Source organism: Ranitomeya variabilis, chromosome 5 (genome assembly GCF_051348905.1).
Source record: "Ranitomeya variabilis isolate aRanVar5 chromosome 5, aRanVar5.hap1, whole genome shotgun sequence".
Taxonomy (NCBI): Eukaryota; Metazoa; Chordata; class Amphibia; order Anura; family Dendrobatidae; genus Ranitomeya; species Ranitomeya variabilis.
In genome coordinates, this window is record NC_135236.1 from 447,108,035 (window position 1) to 447,126,933 (window position 18,899).

Genomic DNA, 18,899 nt, shown 5'->3' on the forward strand with positions numbered 1-18,899 from the left:
GCACTGGTTCTTGACAAGAGAACAACGGAAAAAACCCAGACAAAAAACTCCAAAATAAGGTATGAAACAACAATATTTATTAATGAAAATAAAATGAACAGTGGAACGGTGGGGAAAATACCAGAACAGCACAAAACCGGGGACATATAAAAAATGCAAGAATACTTGTAGTAACGTATAAAGGTATGTATACGTAATAATATACCGTTTTGAGAGACAATATAGCAGTGTAAAAATATATTGAAATAATGAAAATTTATAAAGTGCATGTGCAAAAGTATAGGTAAGGGCTGGAACAAGTAACAATATAAATATTGAATACTAATACCAACAGATATTGTAAACAAGCTAAGGTAAAGGCCATAATAACCAGGAGAACAAATAAATGTGAAACACCTAGTGGCAAGTGCTAAAATAAGTAAAGGTGCTTCTGTTATAGGATAGAACCAGCCAAAGTGTTACCTGCTATATGGTGAGTATGTCCCAGGGATGTGCCGGGCCCCGACGCGCGTTTCGGCGTCTGCCTTCGTCAGGGGGTCACTGGTTCTTGACACACTGATGACATCCATGTGTCATGAATGTGCATGACGTTTTGCGGCCTGTGCTGTTAAAAAAAACGAACATGTCAGCGTATTTTGCCCTCGGACACACGCTCTGTGGAAACACACTGACATGTGCACAGACCTATTCGCTTGCATGGGTCTACGTGTATAAGGGTCTCCGGTACGTGTGAAAACTGTCACATGTACCTGACACACTGGCGTCTGAAAGATGCCTAACTTAGGCTACTTTCAAACTAGTGTCGTACAACGCATGGGACGTGCCGACGCATACTGTGAAAGCGCCGCACAACGGGGGCAGCGGATGCAGTTTTTCAATGCATCCGCTGCCCCATTATGAGCTCCGGGGAGGAGGGGGCGGAGTTCCGGCCGCGCATGCGCGGTCGGAAATGCTGGACACGACGCACCAAAAAACGTTACATGCAACTTTTTTTGTGCCGACGGTCCGACGCAACATGACGCAACCGTCGCACGACGGTTGCGACGTGTGGCAATGCGTCGCTAATGTTAGTCTATGGAGAAAAAACGCATCCTGCAAGCAATTTTGCAGGATGCGTTTTTTCTCCAAAACGACGCATTGCGACGTGCGTCGTACGACGCTAGTGTGACAGAGGCCTTAGGGTTAGAGACAGCAAGCAGCAGCCACTTTGTGCATTTTTTTTTAATTAATAAAGTTAGTTTTTTGATTATCGCGATTTGTAATATAAAACATTAAACAGCTCTCTGATTGTTCAGTTTTAATAGAATTAATATTTTCCTGTATGTGCACAAGCCTCGGCCAGTGATGGAGTGCAGCCGACAAAATCACCAGAATCTATATCACAAAAGTGGCGAAAATTACACCAGAAATGTTCTCCGGTGACCCTGGACATTCCTGTAATAATTCATATCACCACTGTGTTGCATATTATGATGACTGTCAGTTGCGCTCTTTTATAACTATCGGTGGCGCTCTCTTATGATGACTGTCAGTCGTGCTGTAATGACTGTTGGTTGCGCTCTCTTTTACGATGATTGTTGGTCGTGCTCTTTTATGATAACTGTAAGTTAGGCCCTGTTATGATGACTGTTGGTTGCGCACTTTTTATTATGTAGTTGCGCTCTTTTAGGATAACGGTCAGGGGCACTCTGTTATGGTGACTGTCGGTTGTGCTCTTTTATGATGACGGTCGTTGTGCTGTAATGACATTGGTTGCGCTGTTATGATCACTGTCCGTTGCGCTCGTATACGCCTCTCCGCCCACTTCTCACAATGTTGCAGCTGCAGACAGGACCGGTGACGGGAGACGTCACATTCTGGTGACACTGAACAATCAGCGCTGAGCGGAATTATTTATATTACAAAAAGTGACGCTAAATATGAAGATTTATATGTCAGGAAAACAAATTTTGCCCAAGTCCATAAAATATAGAACATTGTAAGGCTACTTTCACACTAGCGTCGTACGACGCACGTCGCAATGTGACGTACCGAAGCATACTGTGAAAAAAAACAACAACGGGGGCAGCGGATGCATTTTTACAACGCATCCGCTGCCCCATTGTAATGTCCGGGGAGGAGGGGGCGGAGTTTGGAAATTGCAGACACGACGCACAAAAAAAAAATTACATGGAAGGTTTTTTTGTGCCGACGGTCCGCCACAACACGACGCATCTGATGCACGATGGATACAACGTGTGGCCATACGTCGCAAATGCAAGTGTATGGAGAAAAACGCATCATACAGGCAACTGCAGGATGCATATTTTCTACAAAACGACGCATTGCGATGTACGGCAAGTGACACTAGTGTGAAAGTAGCCTAAAGAACCTTCCTGTCTGACCTGGGGTGTCTGCGCCATTAACATCTTCCTGTCTGCGCCATTAACATCTTCCTGTCTGACCTGGGGTGTCTGCGCCATTAACATCTTCCTGTCTGACCTGGGGTGTCTGCGCCATTAACATCTTCCTGTCTGCGCCATTAACACCTTCCTGTCTGACATGGGGTGTCTGCGCCATTAACATCTTCCTGTCTGACCTGTGGTGTCTGCGCCATTAACATCTTCCTGTCTGACCTGTGGTGTCTGCGCCATTATAACCTGCAGCGATTCCATAAAAAAAGCATTAAGAAGCCAGCAGAGGGGGCTAGAATGGAGTCTGCATGAGGAGCTCCAGGAACCAACTCCGCAGTAGACGCCCCGGTGCTGAGCTGAGTGCAGCGGAGGGATTCTCTGAGGTCCTCGCTCCTGCAGCTCCGACGTAGTCACCTCAGCACTGAGCCGTCTACATCGCAGTGCTCATGCTACCTATAGTGAGTGAGACCCTCTAATATCACCGCCTCCTATCTAGACGCAACCTTCACTGGACTGAGGGAGGCCCCGCCCCTTCCGGTGACATCATTACCTCAAAAAAATCAACTCCGTTCTAGTCGCTGCCATCCCTGGACGGCCTGTGCTCTCCACGCATGCGTGCCTCGTTTGGTGACGCCATTGGGCCTGATCTAGTCCATCAGCGCGCGTGCGCAGGACAGTTCCTCCGCTTCCGGCCGCTGCTGGCTTCCCTCCTCCTGTGCAGGCCTGATGGGCAGACTCTTCACACTGGTAATTGGTGGCTACTTCGTTATTCGTCGCCTTATTTCTAGACGTTGGCACGTTTCCGCGCTGTCCCCTGACGGAGCTGCCCCGCGTGGGGCTCTCCCACGCCCCCGGCTCCTCACGCTCTGCCCAGCCAGGGTGCTCTCGCTGTAAGGGCCGTCATCCTGGCAGGGGTGCACCCCCCTCGGTAGCCTCTGGCCCAGTGGGCCCTTGGGTGCTGGTTGTGCTTGGTGGTTCCCATGTTGATGACTTCTTATGGCCTTGCTTATGTTGGCGTATTCGGAGATGGCGGCGCTGTCATTGTCGATGTTTATGTGCTTTAATAACAATAAAGTCTATGTATTCCCAGTGTGCACAGTCCGTTTGCATTGGTTCTGCTCTCCTTTTTCCACGTCTCCCTTTTCCATGCATTTGTAGCACCCAGACTCTGATTGTGCTCTATATCTTAGTGCAGTCAGTGGTGCACCCTGGTTTTTTCTCACAAATTTGACTTTAGACACACTTTTTTTATTTTAACAAGGGTAACAGGAGAAAACAGACCCCAAAATGTTGTGCAATTTCTCCTGAGCACGCTGATACCCCACATGTGGGGGGGGGGGGGAACTACAGTTTGTGCGCACGGCTGAGCTCAGAAGGGAAGGAGCGCCATTTGCCTTTTTGAATGTAAAATTTGCTGGAATAATTAGCGGACGACATGTTGCTTTTTACCCCTTAACCCCTGGAGGTTTTTTGTTTTTTGCATTTTCGTTTTTTGCTCCCCTCCTTCCCACAGCCATAACTTTTTTTTATTTTTCCGTCATTATGGCCATGTGAGGGCTTATTTTTTGCGGGGCGAGTTGTACTTTTGAACGACACCATTGGTTTTACCATGTTGTGTACTCAAAGATGGGGAAAAAATTTAAAGTGCAGTGAAATTGCAAAAAAGTGCAATCCCACACTTGTTTTTTGTTTGGCTTTTTTGCTTGGTTCCCTATATGCTACAACTGACCTGCCATTATGATTCTCCAGGTCATTACGAGTTCATAGACACCTAACATGTCAAGGTTCTTTGTTATCTAAGTAATGAGAAAAATTCCAAACTTTGCTTAAAAAAAAAAAAAAATTGTGCAATTTTCCAATACCCGTAGCATCTCCATTTTTCGTTACCTGGGGTTGGGTGAGGGCTTATTCTTTTTTGCATGCTGAGCAGATATGTTTAACCCCTTTCTGCCATCGGACGGAATAGTACGTCCGATGGCTGATCTTTCTTTCTCCGGGTGATCCTGCATCAAAACCAGGACATGTCAGCTGTGTTGTACAGCTGACATGTGCCCGCAATAGCGACGGGTGGTATCACAATTCACCCCCCGCAATTGACTAGTTAAATGCTGCTTTCAAACGCTGACAGCGGCATTTAGCCATCGCTTCTGGCCGAAAATGCGCGCATCGGTGAGTCCGTCACGTGATCAAGGGTCATCGGTGCATTGGCATAACAACGAGAGGTCTCCTGAAGACTTCTATGGTTGTTGATTCCAGATTGCTGTGAGTGCCACCCTGTGGTCAGCGCTCATAGCTGTGCTGTAATTCTGCTACATAGGACCGATCTGAGCATCGCTCCTATGTAGCTGAGCCGATCGAGTTGTGCCAGCTTCTAGCCTCCCATGGAGGCTATTTATTGAAGCAAGGCAAAAGTAAAAAAAAAAAAAATACAAAAGTTCAAATCAACCCCCCCTTTCGCCCTTTTCAAAATAAAACAATAAAAAAATTTAAACATACACATATTTGGTATCGCCACGTTAAGAATCGCCTGATTTTATCAATAAAAAAAAAGAATGAACCTGATCGCTAAACGGCGTAGCGAGAAAAAAATTCCAAACTCCAGAATTACGTTTTTTTGATCGCTGTGACATTGCATTAAAATGCTATAACGGGCGACCAAAAGAATGTATCTGTATCAGAATGGTACCATTAAAAACGTCAGCTCGGCTCACAAAAAATAAGCACTCACCTGACCCGAGATCCCAAAAAATGGAGACGCTACGGGTCTCAGGAAATTGCGCAATTTTTTATTTATTTTATTTTTTTTAGCAAAGTTTGGAAAAATTTTTCGCCACTGAGAGAAAAAATAACCTAGACATGTTTGGTGTCTGTGAACTCGTAATGACCTGGAGAATCATAATATCAGGTCAGTTTTAGCATTTAGTGAACCTAGCAAAAAGCCAAACAATAACAAATGTGGGATTCTTTCCCATTTTCTAGTACACAACATGGTAAAACCAATGCTGTCGTTCAAAAGTACAACTCCTCCCACAAAAAATAAGCCCTCACATGGCCATATTGATGGAAAAATAAAAAGTTATGGCTCTAGGAAGGAGTGGAGCGAAAAACGAAAGCGGAAAACTGAAAAAAAAGCACAGGGGGGTTACTGATACCATATTGGTGCAGATACGATCTTTTAATCGCCCGTTATTGCATTTTAATGCAATGTCGCAGCAACCAAAAAAGGTAATTCTGGCGTTTTGACTTTTTTTCTCGCTACGCCCTCTAGTGATCAGGTTAGTCTATTCTTATTTATTGATCGAACGATTCTGAGCACAGCGATAACAAATATGTGTAGGTTTGATTTTTTTTTATTTTTTTTTATTTTGAATGGGGCGAAAGGGGGGTGATTTAAACTTTTATATTTTATTTTTATCATATTTTTAAAAACACTTTTTTTAAAATTTTGGCATGCTGCAATAGACTCCATGGGAGACTAGAAGGTGGCATAGCCCGATCGCCTCTGCTACATAGGAGCGATGCTCAGATCGTCCCTATGTAGTAGGATTACAGCATTACTATGAGCGCGGACCACAGGGTGGCTCATAACAATCTGGCATCAACAACCATAGAGGTCTTCAGGAGATCTCTGGTTGTCATGCTGATGCACCGATCACGTGACGGGGGTGACCGGTTCGCGCATTTCCAGACGGCCTGAAGCCCTTGTTAAATGCCGCTGTCAGAGTTTGACAGCGGCATTTAACTAGTTAATAGGCGCAGGTGGATGGCGATTCCACCCACGTTATTGTGGGCACATGTCAGCTGTTCAAAACAGCTGACCTGTCCGGGCTTTGATGCGGTCGCACCACCGGAGCCTGCATCAAAGCAGGGGTTCTGACGTCGGACGTACTATTCTGTCCGATGGCAGAAAGGGGTTAAAGAGCCCCTGATGTGCCTAAACAGTGGAAACTTCCAAAGTGACCTTATTTTGGATACTAGACCCATTATGGAACTTTTCTAGATCTGTATTGAGCACCTTGAAACCCCCAGGTGCTTCACAGAAGCTTCAAACATTGAGCCGTGAAAATAATTAAAAGGCTATGTGCACACGTTGCGGATTGGGGTGCAGAATTTTCTGCACAAAATCCGCATCTCCTGGCAGAAAACGCAGGTGCGGATTTTGTGCGTTTTTGATTCGGATTTTCTGCGTTTTTTACCCCTGTGGATTTCTATTACGGAAGGGGTCAAAAACGCTGCAGTTTCGCACAAAAGTAGCAGCATGCTACTTCTTTTGTTCCACAGCGGCTTTCATGTGGATTTTTCCGCACCATTAGCACAGCTTTTTTTTCTCTCTATTGATTTACATTCTACTGTAAATCATTGTGCGGAACTGCAGCGTTTCTGCGCGGAAAAATCCGCTGCGGATCCACAGTAATTCCACATCGTGTGCACATAGCCAAGAAAAAAAATTTTTCAGCCAGAAAATTTTCATTTTCACAAGGGTAACAAGAAAAATAGCACCATACATTTTGTTGTGCAATTTCTCCTGAGTGCGCAGATACCCCATATGTGGGGATAAACCACTGTGTAGGCTCACGGCGGAGCTCAGAAAAGGAGTAATGAATTGTCCGGAATTGAGATCAGATGCCATGTCGCGTCTGGAGAGTCCCTCATGTGCCTAAACAGTGGAACACCCCCCCCTTCCACAAGTGACACCATATTGGAAGCTAGACCCCTCAAGGAATGTAATCTAGATGTGTGATGAACACCTTGAACCCGCAGCTGCTTCACAGAAGTTTACAAAGTTGAGCAATGAAAATAAAAAAAATTGGGGCTAAAATAGAAGTCTTTTTTTTTATTTTACAAGGATAGCAGGAGAAAACGGACCCCAAAATTTGTTGTGCAATTTCTCCTGAGCATGCCGATACCTCATGTGGTTGAAAACTACTTTTGAGGCAGAGTGCAAAGCTCAGAAGGGAAGAGGCGCTATATTGGCATTTTGCTGGAGTAGTTTGAGGGTGTTACATTACCCGAGCCATTTTGGAAGTTATACCCCTTTGGGAATTTATCTACAGGTGTCGTGACGATTCTGACTCTGGATGTTTTCCAGAAACAGGCAGAAGTGGATGTTACTGAGTGAAAATTGTAAACTGCTGTTATAGAGCATTGCTACAGAAATGCCAAACGTATGGTCGCTAACTGCGGTTTAGACACACTGTGGGGCTCAGAAGGGAGGGGGGGCATTTGTATTTGGGAGCACGGAATTCGCTGGATTTCTTTTGGGCAGTGATACCTCATTAATATGGTTTTTTTTATGTTTTGGCGCTTTTACACTATGGGACTTTCACTCACTATCTGCAGTTATAAGCTATAGCAATATAGGAGCATTGCTATACCTTTATAAGCTGTCCGTGCTGCAGTGACAAGTTAGTTAGATCATATACTACACATAATCTAACTTGCTAGTGCCTGGTGACCCAAATGTCGAGAATCACCATGGCAACGATCGGGACCGATCCAAGGGAAGAGAGGCTGTCTTCCCTCTGCCTGCTCCTCTAAATGCAGCAATCGCCGTATTTAGGGGGTTAAAGTACCGGGAGCGGTGCGGGTGACGCTCCTGGCACAGAGAGCTAGTGTCAGTGATCAGAACCAGCTGACACCTGGCAGCGATCGCACAGCACCCTGCGCACAGGCTATCGCCATGACCTATGGGTGTGTGTGTATATATACAGTAAGTATAATAGATAATGTTGAGAAGGGGGTTAAAGACCAATCTACCTGTTTTCTGAATGCTGAGTTCTGTATAACTCTGCACGTTCCATTGTTTGACTATTCATCTGGTGATCTCCTGTTAAACCAGTGATTTTTATCAAACTAGCAAGCAGCCCAGTAAGATACAGATTCGCTTTAAGAACTACCATATTTTTCGGTCTATAAGGCTGTGTGCCCACGTTGCGTTTTTTATGTGTTTCTGCTGTGTTTTTTGCCGCAGCGAAAACGCTTAAAAACCGCATTCCCATGCCATCCTATGGGATTCTGCAGTTGCTGTGCCCATGCTGCGAGTTTTCCCACTTCGGAAACGCATAGCAGTAAAATCAGCAGCATGCCCACCATGCGTAAAGTGAGCGCTTCATGTGCGGATGGTACCCAGGATCTGGAGGAGAGGACACTCTCCTTCAGGCCCTGGGATCCATATTTCTGTAAAAAAAAGAATTAAAATAAAAAATAGGGATATACTTACCATCTGATGGCCTCCGTAGTCCTCCCGCCTCTCAGCGGTGCACGCGGCGGCTTCCATTCCCAGGGATGCATTGCGCTAATCACCTGAGCTAAAAACGCTTGCAAAATGCTTGTGTTTTGCGGGAAAACACATGCGAATTCCGCATGCGTTTTACCTGCAGCAGGGAGTTGCGGAAATGCTGCGGACATTTCTGCAACGTGGGCACATAGCCTTAGACGCACTTTTCCCCAAAACAATTTGGGAGGAAAATGGGGGTACGTCTTATAGTGCAAATGCAGGCTTACCGGGGAGGTTCCGGCAGTGGTGTGGTGATGCTGCGGCGGTGGGCAGTGCGGGAAGTGCACCTGAGCAGGGTCCTTTCCTCAGGATGCCGGTGGCAGGAAAGTGGCGACACCGCGGCCCGGTGTCCACGGCAAGCAGAGCCGAGGGCATCACCGGTTTCCCTGCGGCCATCTTCCTGAAGCCGTGGGCCGCTGGAGGCGGAGGAACCATGCCTTCTGTGACCCCCGCTGTTCCAACGTCGGCCCTCAGGTAAGATGCATTAAATTCGGACAATAAGACGGACTCCCATCTCATGGTCCAGTGCGTCTTATAGTCCGAAAAATACGTTATCTTCCCCTTCAAGAAGAACAAGTAGTAGTCCTGGTATTTAGATGCATTGGTGCAGTCTTGAAGGCAGAGGGTGGTCACACCAAATATTGATTTTCTTTAAATTTTCATTCATTCACTCTTGCAAATTAACATTTTTTTTGTTTTTCAACCCTCTGCCTAAAACTGTTGTACAGTACTGTTTGTATGTTCCCACTAATACTATTTTTTTTAATTTTAGGGTTAAGATGGAGAACAATAGTTTATGCTCACCTACTACCAGAAATGAGCAACCTGAAGAAAAGGATGGTGAGCGTTCTCTATTGCCTTAGTGTGTATTGGATTAAACATTGCCCTACTGTATAAATATTGTGATCTATATATCTTATAGCTGTAGTAAATGGAATAAACTTTCAACAAATGGTTTTGCACGTAATATACAGTAATTTGTGAGGCTCTGTTCTTATGTGCCTTTGGATAGTTTGTTTTATTCCGCTTTAGGAAAAGACTAACTGAATAAACGATCAGTTTCATTTGTTATGCAAACCGAAGCAGCGAAGCCCCATTGATTATGAAGGCCCTTTTGAATCCTGCCTTTAGGCCGGGGTCACACTTACGAGTGCAATGCGAGAAACTCGCGCATCAATACCCGGCACTGCCACCGGCGGTTCGGACCGGAGCGTGCGGCTGCATAGAAATACATGCAGCCACACACTCCGGTCCCGAGTGCTGGCGGCAGTGCCAGGTAGTGATGTGCATTGTACTCGCAAGTTTGACCCCGGCCTTAGAGCAAAAATCTGAGTCTTCATAAATTTGTATGTAATAGCTGTAAATATGGCATTGCACTTGTTATTTAAGCTCAGCTTTTCAGACTCTTGTGTGATATTGACATTCTCATCATTTTGGGTAAAGTGTCTTAAATATGAATATTGCTGTTTTTATTACATTTTTCAGGTGAAGAAAATAAGGATGGTAGTTGTGCCAATGCTGAAACATCAAATACATCTGAGAGGTGCCCCATATGTCTTAACTATCTCTCCTTAGAAGTTGGCTTTCCAGAAGATTGTTGTCATGCATTTTGTGTTTCCTGTATTCTTAAGTGGTCTGAAGTAAGTTGTTAAGCCACAATATTGTAAATTCCACAGCTCTGATTTTTTTTTAACTGTTATTCCCACAATTGCAATGTTTCTGCATAACTATTGCTAGTATTCAGATCAAGGCCAACATAACATTTCTTGTGCCTTCTTTTTATCTTCCACCCCTCTGTGCTTCCAGTATCACAGAGCTGAATGGGCTATTCTCTTATCTGCTGAAACTACATCTCCCAGCAGCACACCGCTGCTCCTCAGTGCTGCAGTGCACCTCTCTGCTCTCCTGTGATGGGTGACTATGTAAATATATATATATATATAATATATAATATATAATATATATATAATATATTCGAGTATAAGCCGAGATTTTCAGCCCCCAAAAATGGGCTGAAAGTGCCCCTCTCGGCTTATGCTCGAGTCATGGTCGGCGGGTGAGGGGGAGCGACGACTGTCAAATTCTCACCTGCTCCCTGCGCTCCTGACGCGGTTCCTGCGTGTCCCACGGTCTTCGGGCACGGCAGCTTCTTCCCCTGTTCAGCGGTCACTGGTACCGCTCATTAAAGTAATGAATATGGACTCCACTTCCATAGGGGTTGAGCCGCATATTCATTACTGTAATGAGCGGTACCATGTGACCGCTCACTACAGGAAGAAGCTGCCACGCCCGGAGACCGTGGGACATGCAGGGACCGCGCCAGGAGCAGGTGAGTATTTCAAATTCACCTTTCCGTGTTCCACCGACGCTCCGTCTTCCGCGTCCTCTGCACTGACTGTTCAGGTCAGAGGGCGCGATGACGTATTAGTGTGTGCCCCGCCCTCTGCCTGAACAGTCAGTGCGGAGAGACGGGACGCTGAGGAGCAGCGACGAGAGGGGAGTATGTCATTTTTTTCTTTTTTTTTAGTACAGCAGTAGTAGTACATGTGGCACAATGTTATATGGAGTATTATATGGGGCATCTATAGGGCCATAATGAACTGCATGGAGCATTATATGGGGCATCTATGGGGCCATAATGAACTGCATGGAGCATTATATGGGACGTTTATAGAACGAGGATTTAACTACTGTACTATTCTTCTTAAACACTTCATAAATGACATGTTTAGTGATATAATAGAAAAAAAGTGTTCCATGTATAAATAAGTCGTAAAAATATTGGTTCTTATAATCTTGTTTTTAACATATAATTAGGATGAGACTGTATTTAGAAAACCACACTTGAGGATGTTATCACCTTTTATCTTTTGGTTTGTTCAATGAATTCAGGTTGAAAATGCTGAGCAAGTTGATGATTAAGGGTACTGTCACACAGTGGCACTTTGATCGCTCCGACGGCACGATCCGTGACGTTGCAGCGTCGCTTGATTATCGCTCCAGCGTCGTAGACTGCGGTCACACTTTGCAATGCACGGCGCTGGAGCGATAATTTCATGACGTAGTTGCGATGTAGAAGTCATACGGGACATTGGGAATATCGTGCACACCTATGTCACACGATGCAATCATGCCACCACAGCGGGACACTTGACGACGAAATAAAGTTTCAAACGATCTGCTACGACGTACAATTCTCAGCGGGGTCCCTGATCGCAGTAGCGTGTCAGACACAGCGATATTGTAACTATATCGCTGGAACGTCACGGATCGTACCGTTGTAGCGACCAAAGTGCCACTGTGTGACAGTACCCTAAGATGTATTTATTCTGGCACTTCAGTAGTTGTTTTTTGTGTTTCTTTATTGTTACATATAAATGTTGAATGCAATAATGCAATAAGTTGTAATTTGAAAAGAAAAAAGGAAGAAACTCACACAAACATAAAATCAGATGATTCAAGGCTTAAAAAAAAAATACAAATTTGATAGATCCCAAGTTGAATCCTTGTACAAATATAAACAAGGACACAAGTAACACACATGCATGTTTTTACAATTTTAAAACATGTTTTTTTCAGAATTGCGCATCAAAATTTTTAATTTGATTTCTCCAAAACAAAATATAAAGAAATATAAAAAAAATAGTCTTGTGACATATCAAATGAAAGCCGGTACCGTTCTGAGAAAAATGATGCCTCTCCCAACTCTTTATCTTAATTCTAGCCCTAGATATGATAAAAAATGTAAAGCCATACCAGGCCAAAATTTGCGCTTTTTTAAAACTTTAGAAATCTGTAAAAAATTAACTGATGAAGAAAAAAATTCAAAACTTTTAATTTGTAATTAACTAAAGTTGTACTTCATAAAAACAAAAAGTAAAAAAAAAAATCTAAAGACGTCAGGTAGAAAAAAATTCATATTTGGATCACTTGATATGGAAGTGTGGGGCATCAAAACTATGAATTAACACATGTGGAATTATATATTTAATTTCAGTTGTTTCACACTTTTTTGTTATGTCTTATATTCTAGGCTCTTCAAAGTAGCCACCTTTTGCTTTGATGACTGCTTTGCACACTCTTGGCATTCTCTTGATGAGCTTCAAGAGGTAGCTACCGGAAATGGTTTTCACTTCACAGGTGTGCCCTGTCAGGTTTAATAAGTGGGATTTCTTGCCTTATAAATGGGGTTGGGACCATCAGTTGTGTTGTGCAGAAGTCTGGTGGATGCACAGCTGATAGTCCTACTGAATAGACTGTTAGCTGCTTTTTTTCTTGCCATAATACAAATTCTAAGTAAAGAAAAACGAGTGGCCATCTTTACTTTAAGAAATGAAGGTCAGTCAGTCCGAAAAATTGGGAAAAGTTTGAAAGTGTCCCCAAGTGCAGTGGCAAAACCATCAAGCGCTACAAAGAAACTGGCTCACATGAGGACCGCCCCAGGAAAGGAAGACCAAGAGTCACCTCTGCTTCTGAGGATAAGTTTATCCGAGTCACCAGCCTCAGAAATCGCTGGTCAACAGCAGCTCAGATTAGAGACCAGGTCAATGCCACACAGAGTTCCAGCAGCAGACACATCTCTACAACTGTTAAGAGGAGACTTTATGCAGCAGGCCTTCATGGTAAAATAGCTGCTAGGAAACCACTGCTAAGGACAGGCAACAAGCAGAAGAGACTTGTTTGGGCTAAAGAACACAAGGAATGGACATTAGACCAGTGGAAATCTGTGCTTTGGTCTGATGAGTCCAAATTTGAGATCTTTGTTTCCAACTACCGTGTCTTTGTTCAACGCAGAAAAGGTGAACGGATTGACTCTACATGCCTGGTTCCCACCACGAAGCATGGAGAAGGTGGTTTGATGTTGTGGGGGTGCTTTGCTGGTGACACTGTTGGGGATTTATTGAAAATTGAAGGCATACTGAACCAGCATGGCTACCACAGCATCTTGCAGCGGCATGCTATTCCATCCGGTTTGCGTTTAGTTGGACCATCATTTATTTTTCAACAGGACAATGACCCCAAACACACCTCCAGGCTGTGTAAGGGCTTTTTGATGACGAAGGAAGTGATGGGGTGCTACGCCAGATGACCTGGCCTCCACAGTCACCAGACCTGAACCCAATCAAGATGGTTTTGGGGTGAGCTGGATCGCAAAGTGAAGGCAAAAGGGCCAACAAGTGCTAAGCATCTCTGGGAACTCATCCAAGATTGTTGGAAGACCATTCCCGGTGACTACCTCTTGAAGCTCATCAAGAGAATGCCAAGAGTGTGCAAAGCAGTCATCAAAGCAGAAGATGGCTACTTTGAAGAACCTAGAATATAAGACATATTTTCAGTTGTTTCACGCTTTTTTGCTCAGTATATAATTCCACATGTGTTAATTCATAGTTTTGATGCCTTCAGTGTGAATGTACAATTTTCATAGTCATGAAAATACAGAAAAATCTTTAAATGAGAAGGTATGTCCAAACTTTTGGTCTGTACTGTGTGTGTGAATGTGTGTGTGAATGTGTGTGTGTGTGTGTGTGTATATGTGTATATATATAATATATACACATATACACTAGATGGTGGCCCGCTATATATACATACATATATGTACATATACACTAGATGGTGGCCCGCTATATATACATACATATATGTACATATACACTAGATGGTGGCCCGATTCTAACGTATCGGGTATTCTGGAATATGTAGGTAGTATATAGCACAGGCTACGTACTATATTGCACAGTGACGTAGTATATAACACAACCTACGTAGTATATAACATAGCTACGTAGTATGTAACATAGCCACGTAGTGTATTGCACAGGTATGTAGTATATTGGTCAGCCACGTAGCATATAGCAGAGCCACGTAGTATATTGTAGAGCCACGTAGTATATTGCACAGGCACGTAGTATATTGCTCAGCCACGTAGTATATAACACAGGCACGTAGTGTATTGCACAGCTACGTAGTGTATTGCACAGCTATGTAGTATATTGGACAGCGACGTAGTATATAGCATAGCCACGTAGTATATTGCACAGGCACGTAGACGTAGTATATAACACAGGCACGTAGTGTATTTCACAGCTACATAGTATATAGCACAGAGATGTAGTATATAACAGAGCCCACGCAGTATGTAACACAGCCCACGTAGTATATAGCAATGTGGGCACTATATGCGTGGTTAAAAAAGACTTAAAATAAAAAATAAACATATACTCACCTTCCGAAGGCCCCTTGAAGTCCTGGCGCCTGTGTGCGGTGCACGCGGCAGCTTTCGGTCCCAGGGTTGGTATGAGCGCAGGACCTGTGATGACGTCGCGGTCACATGACCATGAGGTCATGGCAGGTCCTTCTCGCATAGCATCCTTGCCACCGGAACCTGCCGCTTGCACTGCCGAGGACAGCCGCGACGTCGGATGGTGAGAATAACTGTTTTTTTAAAAAATTATTATTATTATTTGTAACATTAGATCTTTTTACTATTGATACTGCATTCACAGCATCAATAGTAAAAAGTTGGTCACACAGGGTTAATAGCTGCATTAACGGAGTGCGTAACACCGCGGTCCGTTAACGCTGGCATTAACCCTGTGTGAGCGCTCAGCGCTGACTGCAGGGCAGTAAAGCGGCGGCCATTTCGCTGCCAGACTATGGCCGTCACTGATTGTTCGTGGCAAAACGCCCACGACCATTGCCACGACCAATCAGCGACTTGGATTTCCATGACAGACAGAGGCCGCGACCAATGAATATCCGTGACAGACAGAAAGACAGAAGGACAGGGAAGTGACCCTTAGACAATTATACAGTAGATATATATACGCCTACGAGTCTTAGGGGACACTCGCTTGGCACGGGATTAACGCACTCAGGCACGGTTTTCTTACAAAACACAGTCTCTTAGGTTTATTTCACAATACTATAAACCACATCCTTAGGAACTTGGTAATCATCAACAGCCTGAACACCGTCTGTACATATTCAGCTTTACCACAGTCCCTCACTGACCCTGGTCAGCATGACACACGGACCCCTGTCCGTTACCTGTTGGCGACCTTCACAGGTTCCCGGATGCCTCTTATCCTCAGAGGTGTCCCATACAGTGGAGTAAACAGTGTCTTTCTTTCTCTCTGACCCCGGTTAGTATAACACGGATCCCTTTCCGTTACCTGTTGGTGCCGCACAGGTTCTCGGATACTTCTCTTCCTCAGAGATATCCCACAGACGTTCTCACTGACCCCGGTCAGTATAACACGGTTATCAGACTGTTCAACACACTGGCATGTGCCAGGTCCAAAGCCCCACCACGTGCTCTTCAGGGAGACGACACTCTTAACACACAGGCTTTTCAGGACCTTCCAGCACAGACCATTCAGGTCCAAACTCCGAGACCATGTGACCAGTCCTCAGTCACATTATATGGTTGGAACCACTCCCCTAGATGGGAGTGTGTGTGGCTAGTTTGACCCATCTCTCAGAACTAGCCCTGCCAGCCTTCCTAGTTAAACAACACAATTTACTTGTAGGACTACAGGTCCCAGAACATCCTTACTTCAGGCTGACAGTGCAGAGTGTCTTCCTCTGCGACACACATACCGGCCATTCACAATACCTTTAACAGGGGTCACTATAATATATATAATCTAAAACATATATATAATCTAAAAAAAAAAAAAAAAAATATATATATATATATATATATTTATATTTTGCCTAAGCGGTGCTTCCGTCTTTCTGTCTGCAACTTCTGTCACGGAAATCCCGTGTCGCTGATTGGTCTCGCCAGCTGCCTGTCATGGCTGCTGTGTCCAATCAGCGACGGGCACAGTCCGATTAGTCCCTCCCTACTCCCCTGCAGTCAGTGCCCGGCGCCCGCATACTCCCCTCCGGTCACCGCTCACACAGGGTTAATGCCAGCGGTAACGGACCGCATTATGCCGCGGGTAATTCACTCCGTTACTGCTGCTATTAACCCTGTGTGTTCCTAACTTTTACTATTGATGCTGCCTAAGCAGCATCAATAGTAAAAATATGTAATGTTAAAAATAATAAAAAAACAAAAAACCTGCTATTCTCACCCTCCGTCATCCAACGATGTACTCGCGCCTGCCACCATCTTCCGTTCCCAGAGATGCATTGTGAAATTACCCAGAAGACTTGGCGGTCTCGCGAGACGGCTAAGTCTTCTGGATAATTTCGCAATGCATCCTGGAAACGGAAGATGGCGGCTGCCGCGCGCGAATCGCCAGAGCTTCGGTGGATCCCGACGGGTGAGCATATCACTATTTTATTTTAATTTTTTTTTTTTTAACAGGGATATGGTGCCCACACTGCTAAATACTACGTGGGCTGTGTGATATACTGCGGGGGCTGTGCTATATACTACATGGGCAGTGTTATATACTGCCTTGGCTGTGTGATATACTGCGGGGGCTGTGTGATATACTGCGGGAGCTGTGCTATATACTACATGGGCAGTGTTATATAGTACGTGGGCTGTGTGATATACTGCGGGGGCTGTGCTATATACTGCGTGGCCTGTGTTATATACTGCGTGGCCTGTATTAACGCATCGGGTATTCTACAATATGTATGTATGTATATAGCACAGGCCACGTAGTATTTGTCTGCTATATACTACATGACTCCTATATACTACGTAGCCTGTGCTATATACTATGTGGCTGCTATACACATACATACATACATACATACATACATACATACATACATATTCTAGAATACCCGATGTGTTAGAATCGGGCCACCATCTAGTATGTATGTATGTGTGTGTATATGTATATATATATATATATATATATATATATATATATATATATATATATATATATATATATATATATATATATATATATATATATATATATATATATATATATATCTATCTTTAAATGAGAAGGTGTGTCCAAACTATTGGTCTGTACTGTATATATAAAAAAATTTGGCACCACTGCCAAAAAAAAAAAAAAACGGGTGCAATAAAACCTATAAAGGTGATGTCCAAACCTCCAAAGTAGAAAACAAGATAGAGACAGGCAGCACTCCAAAAATCAAAATGAAAAACCGTGGCTTTACTGATCCATTAGCTGCTATATATAATTTTTTTTAACATTCGCTATACCTCATGATGTTTCAGTCTCCCCAAGTAAACAGGAAGAGAAGGCTGGAACACAGTCAATTTGTATTTATAAGGATGAGGTGTCAATTAAGCTGTTAAATATAATGAATGGAACCTACTATTTGAAATTATTAATGAATATTTATAAATATGACCTACTATTGGTTAGTGTTCTTAGAACTGAACATATCATTGGTGGTTCATGGAGATCATCAAGCTCCATGCTGAGGCACATAGCGGTCGAGTGCAAGCCGGTTCGTAGTTGATTGGTGAAAAAAAAAAAATCTTAAAAGCAGCTGTATACAGCATTTATACTGAATATGTAGCAGGACTATAATATTGTTTACATTATTTTTAAGAGATCCATAATAAACCCAGAGTAGCATGGAAGAGACCAAACCGTTAATGCCCCACACTTTGGATTTGGAGCTCCTCTGTATAGCTGATTTGAGTGCTGACATGGCAGTCAGAGGTGACTAGTGCTGAAGCTTGCTGCTCTATACTCGTGTATAGGTTATTTCACAAACACAATAGCAGCAGCCTACGGATATAAGGGGAAAGGAATGGTGTATGCTCGTCATTGCCATTTTAACTAAAAGAGGACAGTGTCAATGGCAAAGGATGTTAAATAGAGCTGTGGGCATCACAGTAAAATTCCAAAAAATGACCTAGTTTCTAAAATGATTTGTATTGGCATGCTTATATAAAAAATGCTTCATAATTGAGAAATATTAGTATATTGGGAATAACCCTTAAATGTAGTTAGTAGTTGTACCAAAGAGAATTGTGTATTAGTCAATCATGTGTGGATGTCATTACCTCTTTTCAGAATACATGTTACGTAGATTCTACATTAATGTGTTAACTCCCCTGTACCTTTTGTGATAGTTGTTTTTGTAAAAAAAAAAAAAGTTTAAGGCTGTGTGCCCACGTTGCAGAATGTTTGCAGAATTTTCCTGAGCAAAACCGGACTCCTTTCGCAGGAAATCCGCTCGCGGTTTTTTTTCCGCGTTTTTCTTGCGGTTTTTTTTTTCGGAGTGTCCCAATACAATTATATAGTGGCAAAATCGCTGAAGTTCCGCAA

General features: G+C 43.7%; 1 protein-coding gene across 2 annotated transcripts in view; it reads left to right on the forward strand.

Annotated features, from left to right (window-relative positions):
* Nucleotides 1-2,982: 2,982 nt before the first annotated feature.
* The window catches only part of SCAF11 (SR-related CTD associated factor 11), a 154,930-nt gene continuing 139,013 nt past the window's right edge, over nucleotides 2,983-18,899 (forward strand). For both annotated transcript variants that reach the window (XM_077265394.1, XM_077265395.1), the window contains exons 1-3: nucleotides 2,983-3,140; nucleotides 9,443-9,510; nucleotides 10,156-10,310. In XM_077265394.1, the coding sequence (XP_077121509.1) occupies nucleotides 9,450-9,510; nucleotides 10,156-10,310 (216 nt within the window). In that variant the 5' untranslated portion in view covers nucleotides 2,983-3,140; nucleotides 9,443-9,449. The remainder of the gene's footprint in view (nucleotides 3,141-9,442; nucleotides 9,511-10,155; nucleotides 10,311-18,899) is intronic.